The sequence below is a fragment of the Carcharhinus amblyrhynchos genome, unplaced genomic scaffold, assembly GCF_965287045.1.
Source record: "Carcharhinus amblyrhynchos unplaced genomic scaffold, sCarAmb.v2.hapA chromosome_307, whole genome shotgun sequence".
Taxonomy (NCBI): Eukaryota; Metazoa; Chordata; class Chondrichthyes; order Carcharhiniformes; family Carcharhinidae; genus Carcharhinus; species Carcharhinus amblyrhynchos.
The window spans coordinates 156,621-182,452 of NW_027650047.1; the positions used below are offsets into that span (position 1 = coordinate 156,621).

The window sequence follows — 25,832 nt, forward strand, 5'->3', positions numbered from 1 at the left end:
GTCTTCCTTAGTCTTCTCCAATCAGCGTAGACAAAGGTCATGGGTAGAGGAGGGCACTGATAATGTTAACATGGCCACACGGGCTCGTTGGCCAAAGGGCCTGTTTCCCGTTCTGTGTTGTTCTTTATTCTTTGTTCATGCATTGTCGTAGTGTCTGCATGGTCTGCCCAATGTACCATGCTTTGGGACATCCTTTCTTGCAACATATCAGGTAGACAACATTAGCCGAGTTGCAAGAGTATTTACCGTGTACCTGTAAAATTGTATCTGGAAACTGGCAGTTGTCGGCGTTGAGTACTGATGCAGTTGCAGCAATGCCATCGTCGTGGGGGATGTTGGTGTAGAGCACCGAGACATCCATTGTGACGAGGGGTGTTCTATTTAGTTTATTTGATAGTAAACTCACAAGCTTTCTGAAACGGTGTTCCTTCATCAGGTGTGTGGAAAGTTCTGATCAGAGAAGGGCGTATAAAGCACACACAGTTTAGAGAATACTGATTCGAATGCGAGTCTTTCCAGCTAACCTGCTGTTCAAGAGTTAAAGGTAGAGACAATGTGAGAGGAGAGAGGGTTCAGCACAGGTCAAAGAGATGTGTATTGTCCCCAGACAGGACAGATAGTGAGATGTTGCAAGTCCAGGCAAGTCATGGGGGTTACAGATAGTGCGACATGAACCCAAGATCCCTGTTGACACTGTCCTCATGTGTGCGGAACTTGGCTATCAGTCTCTGCTCAGTGACTCTACACTGTTGTGTGTTGTGAAGGCCACCTTGGAGAACCCTTACCTGAAGATCAGAGGCTGTATCAGTTTGCTCCCCAATACCCATTGATTCCGGTTCACTTGGGCTCCTTGATGCCACACTCAGTTGAATGCAGTGTTGATGTTAAGGACTGTCACTCTCACTTCCCTCTGGAACTCACCTCCTTTGTCCATGTTTGAACCAAGGCTGTAATGAAGTCAGGATCTGAATGACCCTGACATAACCCAAACTGGGCGTCACTGAGCAGGTTATTGCTGAGCAGGTAAAGTTTGATAGCACCGTCGATGACCCCTTCCATCACTTTACTGATAATCGACAGCAGACTGATTGGGTGGTAATTGGCCGGGTTGGATTTGTCCTGCTTATTGTATACAGGATATGCCTGGGCAATTTTCCACATTTGTTGGATAGATGCCAGTGTTGTAACAGTACTGGAAGAGCTTGGCTAGGGAAGTGGCAAGTTCTGGAGCACAAGCCTTCAGTACTATTGTTATCAGGGCCTTTACAATATCCAGTTCCTCCAACCACTTCTTGATATCACCCAGAGTGAATGGAATTGGCTGGAGACTGATATCTGGGATGCTGGGGACCACTGGAGGAGGCTGAGATGGAGATTCTGGCTGAAGATTGCTGTGAATCTTTTACACTGATGTGCTGGGCTCCTCCATCAGTGAGGACGGGGAGATTTGTGGACCTTCCTCCTCCAGTGAGTTATTTAATTGTCCATCACCATTCCCGATTGGATGTGGAAGGACTGCAGAGCTTGGATCTGATCCGTTGGTTGTGGGATCGTTTAGCTCTGTCTATCACTTGCTGTTTTTGCTGTTTGGTGTGCAGGTTTACATTTCAGATTTCGGTATCCCTGGTGCTGCTCCTGGCATGTCCTTCTGCTCACTCCACTGAATCATAGATCCTGGGATTGGAGTGTTAATCCTGCCCGTAAAACCAGAGTGCTGGTGTTCAGTGTGGAGGTGATGGGACATTCTCTTTACCCGGGTCCTGAAGGAAATGTGTTGCATTTGGCTGGTGTTGAAGCTTTGAACAGGAAGATAAGCAGCGGAATGTAGACTAACATTGTCACGAGTTTGAGCTGTGGTCTGAGGGCTGCGATCCACATGTGATCACTGCTTGGAATGTGCACAGAGTCGGCAAATTCCTGGAAAGATTGGTTAACATTCCAGGAGATTTCAAACTGAACACTCAGTGTGGCTGGGACACTGAATGACTGAAACCGTCCCAATTGGAAAAGGGTCGTTTAACAAGAGACAGAACCAGAGTGGGGAGAGAGCGGGCGGGAGGGGGAGTGGGGAGGGCGGAAGAGTGGGGAGAGAGAGAGAGGGTGGTGGGGGACAGTGGGGGGAGAGAGAGAGAGGGGAGGGGAGAGGGGGGAGAGAGAGTTGGGGGAGAGTGGGGACGGGGGAAGAGTGGGGAGAGAGAGGGGCGGGGGGACAGTGAGGGGAGAGAGAGAGGGGGGAGGGGAGGGGGGAGAGAGAGAGTTGGGGGGGAGAGTGGGGAGGGGGAAGAGTGGGGAGGGAGAGAGGGGCAGAGAGAGGGGGGGGAGGGGAGAGTGGGGAGGGGGGAAGAGTGGGGAGGGAGAGAGGGGCGGGGGGGCCAGTGGGAGGAGAGAGAGAGGGGGAGGGGACAGTGGGGAGAGAGAGAGGGGGAGAAGGGAGAATGGGGAGAGAGAGAGAGAGATGGGGAGGGGAGAGTTGGCAGGGGAGAGAGAGAGGGGGAGGGGAGAGTGGGGGGAGAGTGGGGAGAGAGAGAGGGGAGAGTTGGGGGGAGAGTGGGGAGAGGGGGAGAGAGAGAGAGTGGGGGGGGAGGAGAGTGAGGGGGGAGAGAGGGGGGGAGAGTGGGGAGAGAGAGAGAGGGGCGGGGGGGAGAGAGAGAGGGGTGGGGGGGGAGAGAGAGAGGAGGGCAGGGGAGAGTGGGGGAGGCAGACAGCCAGGGGGAGAGAGAGGGGATGGGAGGAGAAAGGGGACAGAATGGGATGGGGGGAGAGCTGGGGGAGAACCCGGTGGAGAGACACAGAGCTGGGGGATCTACAAACACACACACTATCCCCCATCCAACTCCCCACCCTCACACACACACTGTCCCCCATCCAACTCCCCACCCTCACACACACACTGTCCCCCATCCAACTCCCCACCCTCACACACACACTGTCCCCCATCCAACTCCCCACCCTCACACACACACTGTCCCCCATCCAACTCCCCACCCTCACACACACACTGTCCCCCATCCAACTCCCCACCCTCACACACACACTGTCCCCCATCCAACTCCCCGCCCTCACACACACACTGTCCCCCATCCAACTCCCCACCCTCACACACACACTGTCCCCCATCCAACTCCCCACCCTCACACACACACTGTCCCCCATCCAACTCCCCACCCTCACACACACACTGTACCCCATCCAACCTCACACACAGACACACACGCAATGCTGCAGTCTCTCGCACTCACACACACACGCACTCACACACACAGACACACACACACACACACACAGATACATAGGACAGTACAGCACAGTACAGGCCCTTCGGCCCTCAATGTTGTGTCGAGCTTTGTCCAAACCCAAGATCAAGCTATCCCACTCCCTATCATTCTGGTGTGCTCCATAAGAGCCATATATACCATCTCTATAAGAGTGATGGTATACATCTGAACCAGAGGGGAACAAATATCCTGGGGGGCAAATTTGTGAAGGCTATGCGGAGTGGTTTAAACTGATTCAGAGGGGGGGTGGGATCCTGGGTAGAGGGGGTGAAAGTGAGGGGGGCATAGAAGGGGACGGCATTGCACGGCATTGTGGGGGTGGGGCGGAGCGAGGTTTGAAATGTATATACTTTAACGCGAGGAGTATTCGCAATAAAGTGGATGAACTTGCAGCGTGGACCAGTACCTGGGACTTTGATGTTGTGGCCATTTCAGAGACGTGGATAGAGCAGGGTCAGGAATGGATGTTGCAGGTGCCGGGGTACAAGTGCTTTAGTCGGAGTAGAGAAGGAGGTAGAAGGGGGGGTGGAGTAGCATTATTGGTCAAGGACTATATCACAGTGTCAGAGAGGAAGTTTAATGAGGACTTGTCTGTTGAGGTAGTATGGGCAGAAATTAGAAATAGGAGAGGAGAGGTCACCCTGTTGGGAGTCTTTTATAGACCTCCAAAAAGTTCTAGAGAGGTTGAGGAAAGGATTGCAGAGACGATCCTGGTTAGGAGTGAAAGTAATAGGGTAATTGTTATGGGGGATTTTAACTTTACTAACATTGATTGGAATTGCTATAGCTCTAGCTCGTTAGAGGGGTCAGTTTTTGTTCAAAGTGTGCAGGAAGGTTTTTTGACTCAATATGTAGATAGGCCAACTAGAGGTGAGGCTATATTGGACTTGGTGCTGGGAAATGAGCCAGACCAGGTGCTAGACTTGGAAGTTGGTGTGCTTTTTGGTGATAGTGACCACAATTCGGTTACGTTCACCTTAGTGATGGAAAGGGATAGGCATGAACCTCGGGTCAGTAGTTTTAGCTGGGGGAAGGGTAATTATGAGGCCATTAGGAGAGAATTAGGAAGCATTGGTTGGACTAGGAGATTACAGGGACTAGGAACGTCTGAAATGTGGAGTTTTTTCAAGGAGCAGCTACTGTGGGTCTGTGATAGGTATGTCCCTGTCAGGCAAGGAGGAATTGGTAGGGCTAGGGAACCGTGGTGCACAAAAAAAGTTGATTTGTTGGTTAGGAAGAAGAAGGAGGCTTATGTTCGGATGAGGCTTGAGGGCTCGGGTAGTGCAGTAGAAAGCTTTAGATTGGCTAGGAGGGAGTTGAAGAGGGAGTTAAGAAGGGCTAGAAGAGGGCATGAGATGACTTTGGCTGATAGGATTAAGGAGAATCCTAAGGCGTTCTATAGGTATGTCAAGAACAGAAGGTTGGTTAGGGCAAGATTAGGGCCAGTTACAGACGGTAGGGGGAAGTTGTGTGTGGAACCGGAAGAGATTGGAGAGGCATTGAACCATTATTTCTCTTCGGTGTTCACGCAGGACGATATGAATGTAGCTGAGGAGGTCACTGGGGTGAAGGGGTGTAAAATAGAAAGTATTGTAGTTGATACAGAGGATGTGTTGGATATTCTAGATGGGTTGAAAATAGATAAGTCCCCTGGTCCAGACGGGATTTACCCTAGGATTCTATGGGAGGCAAGAGAGGTGATTGCAGAGCCACTGGCTCTGATCTTCAGGTCGTCGTTGGTCTCTGGTATAGTACCGGAAGATTGGAGGACAGCGAATGTTATCCCATTGTTTAAGAAGGGGAACAGAGACTTCCCTGGGAATTATAGACCAGTGAGTCTTACTTCTGTAGTGGGCAAGGTTTTAGAAAGAATTATTAGGGATAGGATTTATAGTTATTTGGAGAGTAATGAATTGATTAGAGATAGTCAGCATGGTTTTGTAGCGGGAAGGTCGTGCCTTACTAACCTTATTGAGTTCTTTGAGAAGGTGACCAAAGAGGTGGATAGGGGTAAGGCAGTAGACGTGGTATATATGGATTTTAGTAAGGCGTTTGATAAGGTTCACCATGGTATGCTTCTGCAGAAAATGCAGATGTATGGGATTGGTGGTAATTTAGGTACTTGGATCAGGAATTGGTTAGCAGATAGGAGACAGAGGGTGGTGGTTGATGGTAATTATTCATCATGGAGTTCGGTTACGAGTGGTGTGCCTCAGGGATCTGTTTTGGGGCCACTGCTGTTCGTAATCTTTATTAATGATCTGGATGAGGGTATAGTTGGGTGGATTAGTAAGTTTGCTGATGACACCAAAGTCGGAGGTGTGGTAGATTGTGAGGAAGGGTGTCGAAGTTTGCAGGGTGACTTGGACAGGTTGCAGAGCTGGGCTGCGAGGTGGCGGATGGAGTTTAATGCGGAGAAGTGTGAGGTAATCCATTTCGGTAGGAATAACAGATGTGTTGAGTATAGGGCTAACGGGAGGACTTTGAATAGAGTGGAGGAGCAGAGGGATCTAGGTGTATGTGTACATAGATCCCTGAAAGTTGGGAATCAAGTAGATAAGGTTGTTAAGAAGGCGTACGGTGTCTTGGCGTTTATTGGTAGGGGGATTGAATTTAGGAGTCGCAGCGTCATGTTGCAACTGTACACAACTGTGGTGCGGCCGCACTTGGAGTACTGTGTGCAGTTCTGGTCCCCACATTACAGGAAGGATGTGGAGGCTTTGGAGAGGGTGCAGAGGAGGTTTACCAGGATGTTGCCTGGTATGCAGGGGAGGTCCTATGAGGAGAGACTGAGGGATTTGGGGTTGTTTTCACTGGAAAGAAGGCGGCTAAGAGGGGATCTTATAGAAACATATAAGATGATTAGAGGTTTAGATAGGGTGGATGGTGATAGCCTGTTTCCTCGGATGGAGAAATCTAGCACGAGGGGGCATGGCTTTAAATTAAGGGGGGGTAGTTATAGGACGGATGTCAGGGGTAGGTTCTTTACCCAGAGGGTGGTGAGGGACTGGAATGCCCTGCCTGCTGCAGTTGTAAATGCGCTTAGTTTGGGGGCGTTTAAGAGATTGGTGGATAGGTTTATGGACGAAAAGGGATTGGTTTAGATTAGTGGGTCAATGTTTTTTTTAAAAATAAGACTGGTCGGCGCAACATTGTGGGCCGAAGGGCCTGTTCCGCGCTGTAATGTTCTATGTTCTATGTTCTATGTGCCTATCCAATAACCGCTTGAAAGTTCCTAAAGTGTCCGACTCCACTATCACAGCAGGCAGTGCATTCCACACCCCAACCACTCCCTGAGTAAAGAATCTACCTCGGACATCCCTCCTATATCTCCCAACATGAGCCTTATAGTTATGCCCCCGCGTAACAGCGACATCCACCCGAGGAAATAGTCTCTGAACGTCCACTCTATCAATCCCCCTCATCATCTTATAAACCTCTATTAAGTCGCCTCTCATCCTCCTCCGCTCCAAAGAGAAAAGCCCCAGCTCCCTCAACCTTTCCTCATAAGACCTACCCTCCAAACCAGGCAGCATCCTGGTAAATCTCCTCTGCACTCTCTCCAATGCTTCCACATCCTTCTTATAGTGAGGTGACCAGAACTGAACACAATATTCCAAATGTGGTTTCACCAAGGTCCTGTATAGTTGCAGCATAATCCCACGGCTCCTAAACTCAAACCCCCTGTTAATAAACACTAACTCACTATAATGTGGTCTCACAGGGGTGTGTATTGGGGGATGTGTAGCAGGGACGTGTGTATCGGGGGGGGTGTGTATCAGGGTGTGCGTGTATAAGGTGAGTGTATATCAGGGGATGAGTATGGAGTGTTGCTTGCCTCACAGTCTGTTTTAACCCTTATTTAACCCCAGAACTTGATGACTGATCGATAAAGTCCAATCAGTTGCTCCCACATTGATCTCTGGGTGTGTCCCCAATGGCCATGTCTGTAAACGTTGGAGGCACATCGGTCACATACCTCCCTCCCAACTAAGGGGTTATGGCACCCCTATATCTGATAAACAACCCAGTTTGACCAGAAAGTCCATTTGATCCCGGAGATGACCCATATCCGTCTGGACTGCAGCCTGTCTGTCTGTCTTTTAAACACAGTAAAAAGTCTGACAACACCAGGTTTTAGTCCAACCTATTTATTTGATAATATACTCACAAGCTTTCGAGGGACACCCTCTTCGTCAGGTGAATGGAGAGTTCTGGCCTCAGACAGAGCATATAAAGCACAAACAGTTTAGAGATTACTGATTAGAATGCGAATCTTTACACCTAACCTGCTGTTCAAGACCTGAAGTGGCTGACAATGTGAGTGGAAGGAGCACTGATCACAGTTTAAAGAGATGTGTATTGTCTCCAGACAGTACAGTAAGTGAGGTTTTGCAAACCCAGGCAAGTCACGGGGGTTACAGATAGTGCGACATGAACCCATCTGTAACCCCCGTGACTTGCCTGGGTTTGCAAAACCTCACTTACTGTACTGTCTGGAGACAATACACATCTCTTTAAACTGTGATCAGTGCTCCTTCCACTCACATTATCAGCCACTTCAGGTCTTGAACAGCAGGTTAGGTGTAAAGATTCGCATTCTAATCAGTAATCTCTAAACTGTTTGTGCTTTATATGCTCTGTCTGAGGCCAGAACTCTCCATTCACCTGACGAAGAGGGTGTCCCTCGAAAGCTTGTGAGTATATTATCAAATAAATAGGTTGGACTAAAACCTGGTGTTGTCAGACTTTTTACTGTGTTTACGCCAGTCCAACGCCGGCATACCCACATCATGTCTTTTAAACTGCAGCCTGTCATTTCTGGCCACTCTGTGTCCCAGAATGCTTCACAAATCGCCATTTTAGATGGCCCGTTTGGCCACAGGAGGATGTGCATTGATGATGTGTATGTACCAGGGGGGTGTTTATCGGGGGGTATGTATCGGGGAGGTGTGTCTCATGGGGTTGTATCGGGGTGTGTGTATGGGGGGGTGAGTATGAGTGTGCATGTGTATTGGGTGGATGTGTAACAGGAAGGTCTGTATCGGGGGAGTGTGTATTGAGAGTATGTATCGGGGCAGTGTGTATTGAGAGTATGTATCGGGGCAGTGTGTATCAGAGGTGTGTGATCTCACGAGGCAGGGTGGTGGGTGAGTATCGGGGGGTTGTATCGGGAGGATTGTGTCAGGGGGTGTATCGGGTTGTCTGCATCAGGGGGTGTGTGTATCAAATGGGTGTTTATCGGGGGGGGGGGGTTGCGTATCGGGGTGTGTATTGGGGATATAGAACATAGAACACTACAGCACAAACAGACCCTTCGGCCCACAAGTTGCGCCGATCACATCTATACCTGAGGGGAGATCTTATAGAGACGTATAAGATAATGAAGGGGATGGATAGGGTAGAGGTAGAGAGATTCTTCCCGCTTAGAAAGGACAGCAGGACTAGAGGGCACAGCCTCAAGATAAAGGAGGGACAGTTTAGATCAGAGTTGAGGAGGAACTTCTTCACTCAAAGGGTGGTGAATCTCTGGAATTCTCTGCCCGTTGAAGTGGTGGAGGCTGCCTCGCTAAATATATTTAAGTCACGGGTAGATAGGTTTCTAATAGACAGGGGAATTAAGGGTTATGGGGAGAAAGCGGGAAAGCGGAACTGATCCACTTCAGATCAGCCATGATCTTATTGAATGGCGGGGCAGGCTCGAAGGGCTAGATGGCCTACTCCTGCTCCTATTTCTTATGTTCTTCTGTTCTTACCTATCTATAACTCCCAATCCCATTAAATCCCATATACTCATCCAGAAGTCTTTAAAAAGACCCCAGTGAGTTCGCCTCCACCACCACCGACGGCAGCCGATTCCATTCACTCACCACCCTCTGAGTGAAAAACTTACCCCTAACATCTCCTCTGTACTTGCTCTCCAGCACCTTAAACCTGTGTCCTCTCGTAGCAACCATTTCAGCCCTGGGAAATAGCCTCCGAGAATCCACCCTATCTATTCCTCTCAACATTTGATAAACCTCTATCAGGTTGCTTCTCGACCTCCGTCCCTCCAGGAAGAAGAGACTTAGCTCCCTCAACCTATTGTGGAGGGGGGGTATCGCGAGAGTGTGTATCGGGGGTGTGTACTGATGGTGTGTCTCTCGGGAGGATGTGTATATCGGAGTGTGTCTATATCAGGAGGGGATGTGTATCAGGGGGTTTGTATTGATGGTGTGTGTATTGGGAGGATATGTGTGGGAGATGTGTATCGGGGGTGTGTCTATCGGGAGTGTGTGTATTGGGGGCTGTCTGTATCAGGGATATGTTTCGGGGAGTGGGTATGGGGAAGTGGGTATGGGGAAGTGGGTATGGGGAAGTGGGTATGGGGAAGTGGGTATGGGGAAGTGGGTATGGGGAAGTGAGGATGGGGAAGTGTGTAATGGGGAAGTGTGTAATGGGGTGTGTATTGGGAGGAGTCTATCGGGGGTGTGTATCAAGGGGTGTGTGTATCGGGGGGTGTGTATCGGGGGTATATATCAGGGGGGTGTGTATCAGTGATTGTGTATTGTTGGGTGTGTATTGGGGTGTATGTATCAGGGGGATATGTATTGGGTGTGTGTATCGGAGGTTATGTATCGGAGGTTGTGTATCGGCGGTGTGTGCATTGGGGGTCTGTGTATCAGTGGTTTGTGCACCAGGGGTGTGTGTATCGGGTGCTGTGTATTGGGGAGAGTGTATCAGGGGTTGTATCAGGGGGTGTGTGTTTCTGGGTGTCTGTGTATTGGGTGGGTGTGTATCAGAGGGCATGTATCAGGGCATGTGTATCAGGGGATGTATTGGGGAGGTCTGTATCGGGGGTGCATATATCATAGTGTGTGTATTGGAGTGTGTATTGGGGGTGTATCATGGGGTATGCTTCGGAGTTGTGCATCAGGGGATGTATTGGGGAGGTCTGTATCGGGGGTGCATATATCATAGTGTGTGTATTGGAGTGTGTATTGGGGGTGTATCATGGGGTATGCTTCGGAGTTGTGCATCAGGGGGGTGTATCAGGGGATGTATTGGGGAGGTCTGTATCGGGGGTGCATATATCATAGTGTGTGTATTGGAGTGTGTATTGGGGGTGTATCATGGGGTATGCTTCGGAGTTGTGCATCGGGGGGGTATATCAGGGGATGTGTGTATCGGAGGTGTATATCGGGAGTATATATATCGGGGTGTGTATATCGTGATGTGTATATCGGGGCTGTATCGGGTGTGTGTATCGTGTGTGTATCGGGGAGCTGTACGGGGCAGCTTTATTAGGGCTGTGTGTCAGGGCTGAGTATCAGAAGTGTGTGTCTCAGGAGGTGTTCTATTGGGGGTATGTGTATTGGGGGGTGTATGTATCGGGTGGGTGTGTATAGGATGGGGGTGTATCAGGGGATCTGTATGGAGGATGCATATATCAAGGTATGTATCAGGCATGTGTATTGTGGGGTGTGTTTCAGGGGAGTGTCAGTATCAGGGGTGTGTGTATTGGGGGGCTGTATCGGGGGGTGTGAATCAGGGGACATGTAACGGGAGGGTGATTGTCGGGGGTGTATCGGGGGTATATTGAGTGGTGTGTATATCAGAGGTGTCTGTATCGGTGGTATGTGTACCGGGGGGATGTGTGTATCGGGGGGGGTGTGTATTGGGAAGTGCGTATCGTCATGTGTGTATCGTGGTATGTCTGGTCGGGGGTATCTACTGGGGGTGTGTATCAGGGAGGTATGTGTCAGGGTGTGTGTATCGGGGTGTGTGTATCGGAGGTGGGAAAATTGGGGGGTGTGTGCATCGGGTGTGTGTGCATCCAGGGGTATCTATGGGAGGGTTGGCGTGTATCAGGGGCTTGTATCAGGTGGGGTGTGTATGGCAGGGCGTATCTGGGGCGGTGTATCAAGGAAGATGATCAGTCATCCTCAGACACAGCGCGTCCAGCCTCAAAATGATTAATGGTGTTGATGTCCTGATCATCAACGATGGATGAACAATGCAATCTAGGGGGTGTATTGGGGGTGTGTGTATATTGGAGGTGTGTGTATCAGGGGGGTGTGTATATCAGCGGTGTGTGTATTGGAGGTGTGTGTATCGGGGGGGGGGTGTATATATCAGGGGTGTGTCTATCCGAGGGGGGTGTATCAGGGGTGTGCGTATTGGAGGTGTGTATCGGGGGATTCTGTATCGGGGGCGTGTATCAGGGGGTTTGTGCATCAGGGGGGTGTATCAGCGGGCGGGGTTTATTTTACCAGGGGGCGTTTTGTGGCAGTGGGTCCTGCGCTGTGTCAGTGGGTCCTGCGCTGTGTCAGTGGGTCCTGCGCTGTGGCAGTGGGTCCTGCGCTGTGTCAGTGGGTCCTGCGCTGTGTCAGTGGGTCCTGCGCTGTGTCAGTGGGTCCTGCGCTGTGTCAGTGGGTCCTGCGCTGTGTCAGTGGGTCCTGCGCTGTGGCAGTGGGTTCTGCGCTGTGTCAATGCACAGATGATGATCTGAGTGACTTGCTGTTTGCTTTGATGAGTTGTGTTTTGTTTTTCAGGCGCTGTGGGGACCAGTGAGAGACGTGGGACACAGAGACAGAGAGTGCTGAAGAAAAAGCTGAACAAACTGCCAGATGCAGGCAAAGTTGGAGAGAAAGCCACAGACGGTGCGTGGAAAACCAGCGGGTGGATGCAGTACGTTCACCTAAAGCTCAGAGTGGTACGGGGACACAGTGATTAGCACTGCTGTCTAACAGTGCCAGGGACCCGGGGCAGCACGGTGACACAGTGATTCACACTGCTGTCTCACAGTGCCAGGGACCCGGGGCAGCACGGTGACACAGTGATTAGCACTGCTGTCTCACAGCGCCAGGGACCCGGGGCAGCACGGTGACACAGTGATTCACACTGCTGTCTCACAGCGCCAAGGACCCGGGGCAGCACGGTGACACAGTGATTCACACTGCTGTCTCACAGTGCCAGGGACCCGGGGCAGCACGGTGACACAGTGATTCACACTGCTGTCTCACAGTGCCAGGGACCCGGGACAGCACGGTGACACAGTGATTCACACTGCTGTCTCACAGTGCCAGGGACCCGGGGCAGCACGGTGACACAGTGATTAGCACTGCTGTCTCACAGTGCCAGGGACCCGGGGCAGCACGGTGACACAGTGATTCACACTGCTGTCTCACAGTGCCAGGGACCCGGGGCAGCACGGTGACACAGTGATTAGCACTGCTGTCTCACAGTGCCAGGGACCCGGGGTAGCACGGTGACACAGTGATTAGCACTGCTGTCTCACAGTGCCAGGGACCCGGGGCAGCACGGTGACACAGTGATTCACACTGCTGTCTCACAGTGCCAGGGACCCGGGGCAGCACGGTGACACAGTGATTCACACTGCTGTCTCACAGTGCCAGGGACCCGGGGCAGCACGGTGACACAGTGATTAGCACTGCTGTCTCACAGTGCCAGGGACCCGGGGCAGCACGGTGACACAGTGATTCACACTGCTGTCTCACAGTGCCAGGGACCCGGGGCAGCACGGTGACACAGTGATTCACACTGCTGTCTCACAGTGCCAGGGACCCGAGGCAGCACGGTGACACAGTGATTAGCACTGCTGTCTCACAGTGCCAGGGACCCGGGGCAGCACAGTGACACAGTGATTCACACTGCTGTCTCACAGTGCCAGGGACCCGGGGCAGCACGGTGACACAGTGATTAGCACTGCTGTCTCACAGTGCCAGGGACCCGGGGCAGCACAGTGACACAGTGATTCACACTGCTGTCTCACAGTGACAGGGACCCGGGGCAGCACAGTGACACAGTGATTAGCACTGCTGTCTCACAGTGCCAGGGACCCGGGGCAGCACGGTAACACAGTGATTCACACTGCTGTCTCACAGTGCCAGGGACCCGGGGCAGCACGGTGACACAGTGATTAGCACTGCTGTCTCACAGTGACAGGGACCCGGGGCAGCACAGTGACACAGTGATTAGCACTGCTGTCTCACAGCGCCAGGGACCCGGGGCAGCACGGTGACACAGTGATTAGCACTGCTGTCTCACAGTGCCAGGGACCCAGTTCAATTTCCAGCTTGGGACACTGTCTGTGTGCAGTGCATGTGTTGCATTGACCCTGGTCGAAGTGTGGCGACGAGGGGAATTTCACAGTAACTTCATTACAGTGTTAGCGTTCGCCTTACTTGTGACTAATCAATAAACTTTTTCTAGAAAGTTTAGAATATAGAACATAGAACAATACAGCACAGTACAGGCCCTTCGGCCTTCAATGTTGTGCTGAGCTATGTCCGAACCCAAGATCAAGCTATCCCACTCCCTATCATTCTGGTGTGCTCCATGTGCCGATCCAATAACCACTTGAAAGTTCGTAAAGTGTCCGACTCCACTATCACAGCAGGCAGTGCATTCCACACCCCAACCACTCCCTGAGTAAAGAATCTACCTCGGACATCCCTCCTATATCTCCCAACATGAGCCTTATAGTTATGCCCCGTAGTAATAGCTACATCCACCCGAGGAAACAGTCTCTGCACATCCACTCTATCTCCCTCCTCATCTTATAAACCTCTATTAAGTTGCCTCTCATCCTCCTCCGCTCTAAAGAGAAAAGCCCCAGCTCCCCCAACCTTTCCTCATAAGACCTACCCTCCAAACCAGGCAGCACCCTGGTAAATCTCCTCTGCACTCTCTCCAATGCTTCCACATCCTTCTTATAGTGAGGTGACCAGAATCACACGCAATATTCCAAATGTGGTCTCACCAAGGTCCTGTATAGTTGCAGCATAACCCCATGGCTCTTAAGCTCAAACCCCCTGTGAATAAACACTAATACACTATAAGCCTTCTTCACGGCTCTATCCACTTGAGTGGCAATTTTCAGAGGTCTGTGGATATGAACCCCAAGATCCACATTCCCCAGAACCCTGTCGTTGACCCTGTAATCCGCATTCAAGTTTGTCCTCCCAAAATGAATCACCTCACACTTATCAGGGTTAAACTCCATCTGCCACTTTTCTGCCCAGCTCTGCATCCTATCAATGTCTCTTTGCAGCCTACAAGAGCCCTCCACCTCATCCACTACTCCACCAATCTTGGTGTCATCAGCAAATTGACTAACCCACCCTTCAGCCCCCTCTTCCAAGTCATTGATAAAAATCACAAATAGCAGAGGACCCAGCACTGATCCCTGTGGTACATCGCTGGTAACTGGCCTCCAGTCTGAAAATCTTCCCTCCACCTCCACCCTGTCAGACTACTTGTCACTGATAAATAAATTTTAACTTTACGTTCACCACTGAGAACTCCATTACTCCCCACACAGGGATCCTGATACCCTGTGCTGGTTTTACTGGGTTACTGATATCCTGTGCTGGTTTTACTGGGTTACTGATACCCCGTGCTGGTTTTACTGGGTTACTGATAGCCTGTGCTGGTTTTACTGGGTTACTGATACGCTGTGCTGGTTTTACTGGGTTACTGATACCCTGTGCTGGTTTTACTGGGTTACTGATACCCTGTGCTGGTTTTACTGGGTTACTGATACCCTATGAGGATGTGTCTAGGGCAGTGGATAGAGGAGAGCCGGAGGATGTGGTCTTTCTGGATTTTCAGAAGGCGTTCGACAAGGTACCTCACAGGAGGTTATTGCAGAAGGTCAGGGGACATGGAGTTGGGGGTAGGGTGTTAGCGTGGATAGAGGATTGGTTGTCAAATAGGAGGCAGAGAGTGGGGGTCAATGGGTGCTATTCGGATTGGCCGGTGGTGACTACTGGAGTGCCTCAGGGGTCGGTGCTGGGGCCTCAGCTATTTACCATTTATATAAATGATCTGGAGGAGGGAACCGCGTGTAGGGTGTCGAAATTTGCTGATGACACCAAAATTGGAGGAAAGGCAAATTGTGCGGAGGGTGTGGAGAGTCTACAGAAGGATCTAGATAAGCTGGGCGAATGGGCCAGGAAATGGCAAATGGAATTTAATGTTGGCAAGTGCGAGGTGGTCCACTTTGGTAGGAATAATGGTAGGAAGGATTATTACTTACGTGGAGAGAAACTGCAGCAGGCGACGGTGCAGAGGGACCTTGGGGTCCTTGTGCATGAGTCGCAAAAACCCAGCTTGCAGATGCAGCAGGTGGTCAGGAAGGCAAATGGGATGCTGGCTTTCATCGCGAGGGGTATTGAATATAAAAGTAGGGAGGTCTTGCTGCAGCTGTATAGGGCATTGGTGAGGCCGCAGCTGGAGTACTGTGTGCAGTTTTGGGCGCCGTACTTACGCAAGGATATTTTGGCCTTGGAGGGAGTGCAGAGGAGGTTTACTAGGCTGATGCAGGAGTTGAGGGGGTTGAGCTATGAGGAGAGGCTGAATAAACTAGGCTTGTACTCGTTAGAGTTTAGAAGAATGAGGGGAGATCTCATTGAGACGTATAAGATGATGAATGGGATGGATAGGATAGAGGTGGAGAGACTCTTCCCACTCAGAAAGGATAGTAGGACTAGGGGCCACAGCCTCAAGATAAACATAGAACATAGAACACTACAGCACAAACAGGCCCTTCGGCCCACAAGTTGCGCCGATAAAGGGGGGGCGGTTTAGAACGGAGTTGAGGAGGAACTTCTTCACTCAAAGGGTGGTGAATCTCTGGAATTCTCTGCCCGTTGAAGTGGTGGAGGCTGCCTCGCTAAATATTTTTAAGACGCGGGTTGAGCATTGTTTGCTGGAGCAGACGAGTGAAGGAGCAGAGAGAGAGATAAGATTTTACCTGTTAAAAACCTGTTTAAATAAGTTTAAAGCACTTTGTTCTTTGTAGAACTATTTAAAGCATTTATTTTATTGCATTTACTGCTTTAAGAATTCTGAGGGAGTGGTTAGAAGGAGTTATGGGCCAGCCAGCTTTAAATCAGCGCCAGGTTTAAAAGGAGGCCTGGTGTAGACAGCGGGCAGCGTCTGAGCGGGCAGTGGAATGAGAGGGAAGTAGAGTGAGCAATTAGGGCTTAATATCAAAAGGGCTGGGGAGAAAAAGGGCCAGGTGAATTCGTGTGGAAATTTTCAACATTACTACAGTGAATAATGGAGGGGCATGTGATGTGTGGTTTCTGTATGATGTGGGAGCTGGTGGACCCCAGGGTCCTCCCCAGTGACCATGTCTGCAGTAAGTGCAGGTTGCTGGAGGAGCTCCAGCTCAAGGTAGATGAGCTGGCCTCTGAGCTACAGACACTGAGGCTCATCAGGGGGAGAAAGGGTGCCATTGTCAATGGGGTGCAAGAGACATCCAACCCCGCCAGACTGGCTAACTCTAAGGGTCAGGAACAAGAGGGGGCTGCTGAGAGGAGGAAGGAGGTTGGAGAGAGGAGGAAGGAGGGTGGGGAGAGGAGGAAGGAGGGTGGGGAGAGGGGGAGATGAGGCCTCAGACTCTCAAGCTGCATAACAGGTTTGAGGTTCTTGCTTCCAGTCTGGACGAGGACGAGGGAGGTGAGGTTGGTGAGCAGACTGCACACAGTACAGTGATGCAGCAGGACATAGGCAAAGAGAAGGGGAAAAGGAATGTAGTTGTAATTGGGGATAGTGTGGTTAAGGGTATTGACACTGTCCTTTGTCACAATGACAAAGTGCACAGAAGGGTGTGTTGTCTGCCTGGTGCTCGGGTCCGGGATGTCGCATCTGGGCTGCAGAGGAACCTGGAGTGGGAGGGTGAGAATCCGGTCGTTGTGGTTCATGTGGGTGCCGACGACGTAGGCAACATGCGAACTGAGGATCTGGGGAGGGAGTATGAAAAGCTGGGAATGGAATTAAAAAGTAGAACCGACAAGGTGGTCATCTCTGGGCTACTGCCTGAACCGAGTGCAGACGGGCGTAGGGTTGATAGGATTAAGGAAGTGAATGGGTGGCTCAGGGATTGGTGTGGGAGGAATGGGTTTGAATTTATGGGGCATTCGCACCAGTATTGGGGTAGGTGGGACCTGTTCGGGCGGGATGGGGTTGGTCTGAACCGTGCTGGGACCAGAGTGCTGGCGAATCATGTAAAGAGGACTGTAGACAGGGCTTTAAACTAATTGGGGGGGGAGGGTGTGAGGGTAGGTGACATTACGGGGTCTAAAGTTAAGGAGAAGGTACAGGTAAGGATAGAGGCCGAGGATGTCCCAATAATAGAGGGAGTAAGGGGCGTGAGTATGGTTGGTGGCGTTCCGGCAAATAAGGTCCAGGTGAAGGCTGGGATGAAGGCGCTTTATCTGAACGCGCGAAGCATTCGGAATAAAGTGGATGAGTTGGTGGCGCAGATCGACACAAATGGATATGATCTGGTGGCCATTACAGAGACGTGGCTGCAAGGTGACAGGGACTGGGAGCTGAATGTCCAGGGGTATCAAGTGTTTAGGAAGGATAGGGGGGAGGGAAAAGGGGGGTGTGTAGCTCTGCTGATTAAGGATAGCATCAGGGTGGTAGCAAGGGATGATATTGGAGCCAAGGAGCAGAACGTGGAATCGTTGTGGGTAGAGATTAGGAACAGCAAAGGGAGGAAGACGCTGGTGGGTGTCGTCTATAGGCCCCCGAATAATGATCTGGAGGTGGGGCGGGCTGTTAACGCGCAAATAAGTGCGGCGTGCAGGAATGGGACGGCCATAGTTATGGGGGATTTCAATCTGCACATTGATTGGTCGACCCATGTTGGACGCGGTGGGCTCGAGGAGGAGTTCTTGGAATGCTGCCGGGATAGTTTCCTGGAACAGTGTGTGTTGGAGCCGACGAGGGAGCGAGCTATCTTGGATCTGGTGCTATGTAATGAGGCGGGTAGAATTAGGGAACTTGCGGTGAAGAATCCTCTTGGGGAGAGTGATCATTGTATGGTGGAGTTTCTGGTGCAGATGGAGGAGGAGAAAGTGGGTTCCCGGACACGCGTCCTTTGTTTGAACAGAGGGGAGTACAGTAGGATGAGAGAAGAATTGGCGAATGTGGACTGGGGGAGCGCGTTGGAAGGTAGGTCTGCTGAGGAGCAGTGGAGGATCTTTAAGGAGATCTTTCTTGGTGCTCAGCAGAAATTTATTCCGATGGTCAACAAGGACCATAGGAGGAGAGGTAATAAGCCGTGGATAACGAAGGAGGTGAAGGAAAGTGTTAAATTAAAAGCGGAGGCGTTTAGAGTAGCTAAGAGTAGTGGGCGAGAAGAGGATTGGGAGAGGTTTAAATGTCAACAAAGATTGACAAAGAAGTTGATAAAGAAGGGTAGGAGAAACTATGAAGCTGGGCTAGCGCTTAATATAAAAAAGGATAGCAAGAGTTTTTATAAGTATATAAAAAGGAAGAGGCTGGCTAGGGTGAACGTTGGACCCTTAGAGGATGAGAAGGGGGACTTGGTGGTCGGGGATGGGGAAATGGCTGAGGTCTTGAATAACTTTTTTGTTTCGGTCTTCACGGAGGAGGACGTGAATAATTTGCCGGATGTTAGAGATGGAAAGGTGGTAGGACTGGAGGGTCTCGATGACATTACTGTTACTAGAGAGGTGGTGCTCGGCAGACTGGAGGGACTGATTGTGGACAAGTCCCCAGGACTGGATGGAATGCATCCGAGGGTCATGAAAGAAATGGCGGAGGTGATAGTGGATGCCTTGGTGGTTATTTTCCAGACGTCGCTGGATTCCGGGGAAGTGCCGGAAGATTGGAAAACGGCTAACGTTACGCCGTTGTTTAAGAAGGGTGCCAGGCAAAAGGCGGGGAATTATATGCCTGTTAGTTTAACGTCTGTGGTAGGTAAAATGTTAGAATCCGTCATCAAGGAGGAAATAGCGAGGCATCTTGAGGGGAATTGCTTGATAGAGCAGACGCAGCACGGTTTCGTTAAAGGGAAGTCGTGTCTGACAAATTTACTGGAGCTCTATGAGGATGTGTCTAGGGCGGTGGATAGAGGAGAGCCAGTGGATGTGGTCTTTCTGGATTTTCAGAAGGCGTTTGACAAGGTACCTCACAAGAGGTTATTGCAGAAGGTAAGGGGGCATGGAGTTGGGGGTAGGGTGTTAGCATGGATAGAGGACTGGTTGTCAAATAGGAGGCAGAGAGTGGGGGTCAATGGGTGCTATTCGGATTGGTGGATGGTGACTAGTGGAGTGCCCCAGGGGTCGGTGCTGGGGCCTCAGCTATTTACCATTTATATAGATGATCTGGAGGAGGGAACCGCGTGTGGGGTGTCGAAATTTGCTGATGACACCAAAATTGGTGGAAAGGCAAATTGTGCGGAGGGTGGTGAGAGTCTGCAGAAGGATCTAGATAGGCTGGGCGAATGGGCCAGGAAATGGCAAATGGAATTTAATGTTGGCAAGTGCGAGGTGGTCCACTTTGGTAGGAATAATGGTAGGAAGGATTATTACTTATGTGGAGAGAAACTGCAGCAGGCGACGGTGCAGAGGGACCTCGGGGTCCTTGTGCATGAGTCGCAAAAACCCAGCTTGCAGGTGCAGCAGGTGGTCAGGAAGGCGAATGGGATGCTGGCCTTCATAGCGAGGGGGATTGAATATAAAAGTAGGCAGGTCTTGCTGCGGCTGTATAGGGCATTGGTGAGGCCGCAGCTGGAGTACTGTGTGCAGTTTTGGGCGCCATACTTACGCAAGGATATTTTGGCCTTGGAGGGAGTGCAGAGGAGGTTTACTAGGCTGATGCTGGAGTTGAGGGGGTTGAGCTATGAGGAGAGGCTGAATAAACTAGGCTTGTACTCGTTAGAGTTTAGAAGAATGAGAGGAGATCTCATTGAGACGTATAAGATGATGAATGGGATGGATAGGATCGAGGATATTTTGGCCCTGGAGGGAGTGCAGAGGAGGTTTACTCGGCTGATACCGGAGTTGAGGGGATTGAGCTACGAGGAGAGGCCGAATAAACTAGGCTTGTACTCGTTAGAGTTTAGAAGAATGAGGGGAGATCTCATTGAGACGTATAAGATGATGAATGGGATGGATAGGATAGAGGTGGAGAGACTCTTCCCGCTCAAAAAAGACAGTAGGACTAGGGGGCACAGCCTCAAGATAAAGGGGAGGCGGTTTAGAACGGAGTTGAGGAGGAACTTCTTCACTCAAAGGGTGGTGAATCTCTGGAATTCTCTGCCCGTTGAAGTGGTGGAGGCTGCCTCGCTAAATATTTTTAAGAAGCGGGTTGATGGGTTCTTGATAAGAGAGGGGATTAAGGGTTATGGGGAGAGGGCGGGAAAGTGGAACTGAGCCACGACAGATCAGCCATGATCTTATTGAATGGCGGGGCAGGCTCGAAGGGCTAGATGGCCTACTCCTGCTCCTATTTCTTATGTTCTTATGAGGTGGAGAGACTCTTCCCGCTCAGAAAGGACAGTAGGACTAGGGGGCACAGCCTCAAGATAAAGGGGGCGCAGTTTAGAACGGAGTTGAGGAGGAACTTCTTCACTCAAAGGGTGGTGAATCTCTGGAATTCTCTGCCCGTTGAAGTGGTGGAGGCTGCCTTGCTAAATATTTTTAAGATGTGGGTTGATGGGTTTTTGATAAGCGAGGGGATTAAGGGTTATGGGGAGAGGGCGGGAATGTGGAACTGAGCCACGACAGATCAGCCGTGATCTTACTGAATGGTGGGGCAGGCTCGAAGGGCTAGATGGCCTACTCCTGCTCCTATTTCTTATGTTCTTATGTTCTTATGTAAGGATGGCAGATTTCCTTCCCAAAAGAAAGATGGGTTTTTCTGACAATCACCAATGATTTTATGGTCAATCATCATTCTAGATTGTGGCTGAACACAAATTTCTTCTGCCCCAGGTCACCTGGCTGGAATATGACAATTTCATTCCTTTTCTTGATGTGTTAATAATGAGCTGTAATGGGTAAATGATGCCCTGTAATGCTTACGATGGTTTTGAAATGATCTGTTCTAGTTATGGGTTGCGGATAGGTCGAGGATTGCTTGTGATTTACTCTGCTATTTCCCATGGATTAGTGAAGAGCTCAGCGAGTTATGACAAGTCAGTGTGTGAGTGAGTGATTTTTCTGCTAGTGAGGATGGCTGAGTGCAGTTTTTCCAGTGGGGTAATGATCTCTGAGTGATGTCCTGTCTTGGGTTAGGGTTTGGGTTAGAGTTTTCAGTTACAATGATTACTCTGCCTGTATGGGTGGATTTGTCTCATTCTCTGACTCATTGCAATCTCTGATCTAAACCCTGCTTCAGAATGTCCACCTCTTGGGCTGGAATCGCTGGGTGTGGAAGACTCACAGATGAGAGCATCCAGCATTTTGAGAATTGGATTAGGAGCTCATCGAGGCCGTCTCAATATCCAGGTTGGTGCACAAAATTTGACTGAGTTTTTTGAAGGGGTAACCAAGAAGGTAGATGAGGGCAGTGCAGTTGATGTTGTCTACATGGACTTTAGCAAGGCCTTTGACAAGGTACCACATGGTAGGTTGTTTCATAAAGTTAAATCTCACCGAATCCAGGGTGAGGTAGCTAAACTGGAGGCCTGTGGCCAGCGGTGTGCCTCAGGGAATACAAACAGAATACTGGTTAGCTGTAAAGTCTCACATTCTAATCAGTATTCTATAAACTGCGTATGCCTTTATGTGCCTTGTTTGTGATCAGAACTCTCCACTCACCTGACGAAGGGGCAAACCCCAAAAACTAGTGGCGTTTACTAAATAAACCTGTTGGACTTTAACCTGGTGTTGTGAGACTACTTACTGTTCTGTGACCGAGCCAGTTTTGTATCCACCTTGCCAACTCACCTCTGATCCCGATCGACTTCACCTTCTGCACCAGTCTGCCATGAGGGACCTTGTCAAAGGCCTGACTGAAGTCCATGTAGACAACACCACTGCCCTACCCTCATCAGTCTTGAGAAAGGATATACTGGCACTGGAGGGGGTGCAGAGGAGATCCACTAGGTTGATGCCAGAGTTGAGAGGTTGGCTTACGAGGAGAGACTGAGTAGACTGGGGCTATACTCATTGGAATGAGGGGAGATCTTATAGAAACATATAAGATTATAAGAACATAAGAAATAGGAGCACGAGTAGGCCATCTAGCCCTTCGAGCCTGCCCCGCCATTCAATAAGATCATGGCTGATCTGTCGTGGCTCAGTTCCACTTTCCCGCCCTCTCCCCATAACCCTTAATCCCCTCTCTCATCAAAAACCCATCAACCCGCGTCTTAAAAATATTTAGCGAGGCAGCCTCCACCACTTCAACGGGCAGAGAATTCCAGAGATTCACCACCCTTTGAGTGAAGAATTTCTTCCTCAACTCCGTTCTAAACTGCTCCCCCTTTATCTTGAGTCTGTGCCCCCTAGTCCTACTGTCCTTTCTGAGTGGGAAGAGTCTCTCCACCTCTATCCTATCCATCCCATTCATCATCTTATACGTCTCAATGAGATCTCCCCTCATTCTTCTAAACTCTAACAAGTACAAGCCCAGTTTATTCAGCCTCTCCTCATAGCTCAACCCCCTCAACTCCGGTATCAGCCTAGTAAACCTCCTCTGCACTCCCTCCAAGGCCAAAATATCCTTGCGTAAGTACGGCGCCCAAAACTGCACACAGTACTCCAGCTGCGGCCTCACCAGTACCCTGTACAGTTGCAGCAAGACCTCCCTACCTTTATATTCAATCCCCCTCGCTATGAAGGCCAGCATCCCATTAGCCTTCCTGACCACCTGCTGCACCTGCAAGCTGGGTTTTTGCGACTTGTGCACAAAGACCCCGAGGTCCCTCTGCACCGTCGCCTGCTGCAGTTTCTCTCCACGTAAGTAATAATCCTTCCTACCATTATTCCTACCAAAGTGGACCACCTTGCACTTGCCAACATTAAATTCCATTTGCCAGTTCCTGGCCCATTCGCCCAGCCTATCTAGATCCTTCTGCAGACTCTCCCCACCCTCCGCACAATTTGCCGTTCCACCAATCTTGATGTCATCAGCAAATTTTGACACCATACACTCGGTTCCCTCCTCCAGATCATCTATATAAATGGTAAATAGCTGAGGCCCCAGCACCGACCCCTGGGGCACTCCACTAGTCACCAACCACCAATCCGAATAGCACCCATTGACCCCCACTCTCTGCCTCCTATTTGACAACCAATCCTCTATCCACGCTAGCACCCTACCCCCAACTCCATGTCCCCTGACCTTCTGCAATAACCTCTTGTGAGGTACCTTGTCAAACGCCTTCTGAAAATCAAGAAAGACCACATCCACCGGCTCTCCTCTATCCACTGCCCTCGACACATCCTCTTGGAACTCCAGTAAATTTGTCAGACACGACTTCCCCTTAACGAAACCGTGTTGCGTCTGCTCTATCAAGCAATTCCCCTCAAGATGCCTCGCTATTTCCTCCTTGATGACGGATTCTAACATTTTACCTACAACAGACGTTAAACTAACAGGCCTATAATTCCCTGCCTTTTACCTGGCACCCTTCTTAAACAACGGCGTAACATTAGCCGTTTTCCAATCTTCCGGCACTTCCCCGGAATCCAGCGACGTCTGGAAAATAACCACCAAGGCATCCACTATCACCTCCGCCATTTCTTTCAGAACCCTCGGATGCATTCCATCCGGTCCTGGGGACTTGTCCACAATCAGCCCCTCCAGTCTGTCGAGCACCGCCTCTCTAGTAACAGTAATATCATTAAGACCCTCCAGTCCTACCACCTTTCCACCTCTAACACCCGGCAAATTATTCACGTCCTCCTCCGTGAAGACAGAAACAAAAAAGTTATTCAAGGTCTCAGCCATTTCCCCATCCCCTACCACTAAGTCCCCCTTCTCATCCTCTAAGGGTCCAACGTTCTTAAGGGAATCGATAAGATAGAAGCAGGGAAGTTGTTTCCACTGGTGGGTGAAACTAGAACTAGGGGGGATAGCCTCAAAATAAGGGGAAGCAGATTTAGGACTGAGTTGAGGAGGAACTTCTTCACACAAAGGGTTGTGAATCTGTGGAATTCCCTGCCCAGTGAAGCAGTTGAGGCTCCCTCATTGAATGTTTTTAAGGCAAGGATAGATAAATTTTTGAACAGTGAAGGAATTAAGGGTTATGGTGAGCGGGCAGGTAAGTGGAGCTGAGTCCATGAAAAGATCAGCCATGGTCTTATTGAATGGCGGAGCAGGCTCGAGGGGTCAGATGGCCGAGTCCTGCTCCCAGTTCTTATGTCTGAGTGTCTGTCTGTCCACAGTCTGAATGCCTGCCTCTCTGCCATCTGTCTGCCTGTCTGAATGTCTATCTGTTTGCCGTCTGTCTGCACCCTGAGTCTGTGTTTGCAGACTGAATGTCTGCCTGTGTATTTCAGGCTGGTCTGAGAGAGGGTGATTTCTATGATGGAGCTTGGTGCTCTGCGACAGAGGATACGGATCAGTGGCTGCAAATTGATGCTGGGGCAGCAGACCAAGTTCACTGGGATTGTCACCCAGGGCCGCATTCCATCTGGAGGTAAGAAATATCCAGAATTTCCTCAAATAATCACTCACCTTCACATTTAATCTACACCTCATCACAGACACAGAGACACAGGGACAAAGGCAGAGACACAGACACACACAGAGACACACAGACACAGAGAGAAATGGAGAGACATAGACATACAGAGACGTACGGAGACACACAGACACAGAGAGACCAGACAGAGAGACTATGAGGGACCGAGAGAGAGACAAGTAGAGAGAGAGACTGAGGGAGAGAGAGAGAGAGAGAGCGAACAAACAAAGAACGAACAAAGAACAGTACAGCACAGGAAACAGGCCCTTCGGCCCTCCAGCCTGCACTGCTCATTGGTCCAATTAGACCATTCGTTTGTATCCTCCATTCCCAGTCTGTTCATGTGACTATCCGGATAAGTCTTAAACCATCCCAGCGTGTCCGCCTCCACCACCCTGCTTGACAGTGCATTCCAGGCCCCCACCCCCATCTGTGTAAATACGTCCCTCTGATATCTGAGTTAAACCTCACCCCCTCACCTTGAACCTGTGATCCCTCGTGTTTGTTACCTCTGACCTGGGAAAAGCTTCCCACTGTTCATCCTATCCATATCCCTCATAATTTTACACACCTCTATTAGGTCTCCCCTCATTCTCCGTCTTTCCAGGGAGAACAATCCCAGTTTACCCAATCTCTCCTCATAGCTAAGACCCTCCATACCAGGCAACATCCTGGTAAACCTTCTCTGCACTCTCCCTAAAGCCTCCACGTCCTTCTGGTTGTGTGGGACCAGAACTGGACGCAGTACTCCAAATGTGGCCTAATCAATGTTCTAAATAGCTGCAAAATCATATGCCAATTTTTATACTCTTTACCCTGTCCTATAAAGGGAATCATACCATATGCCTTCTTCACCACCTTCTCCACCTGTGCTGCCACCTTTAAGGACCTGTGGACTTGCACACCCAGGTCCCTCTGTGTGTCTATACTCCTGATGGTTCTGCCATTTATTGTATAGTTCCCCTCTACTTCAACTTCGTATCATCTGCAAGTTTGGAGATAATACATTCAGTTCCCTCTTCCAAATCATTAATATATAATGTAAACAGTTGGGGGTCCCAGAACAGATCCCTGCACAATCCCACTAGTCACTG

General features: G+C 50.2%; 1 protein-coding gene across 1 annotated transcript in view; it reads left to right on the forward strand.

Moving 5' to 3' along the window:
- LOC145339067 (uncharacterized) overlaps positions 1-24,693 on the forward strand; it is a gene marked incomplete at its 3' end in the record, with an annotated part of 39,117 nt that extends 14,424 nt beyond the window's left edge. The window contains exons 2-4 of the mRNA XM_080183488.1: positions 11,810-11,917; positions 21,444-21,553; positions 24,554-24,693. Of these exons, the coding sequence (XP_080039614.1) occupies positions 11,810-11,917; positions 21,444-21,553; positions 24,554-24,693 (358 nt within the window). The remainder of the gene's footprint in view (positions 1-11,809; positions 11,918-21,443; positions 21,554-24,553) is intronic.
- Between the last annotated feature and the right edge of the window lie 1,139 nt (positions 24,694-25,832).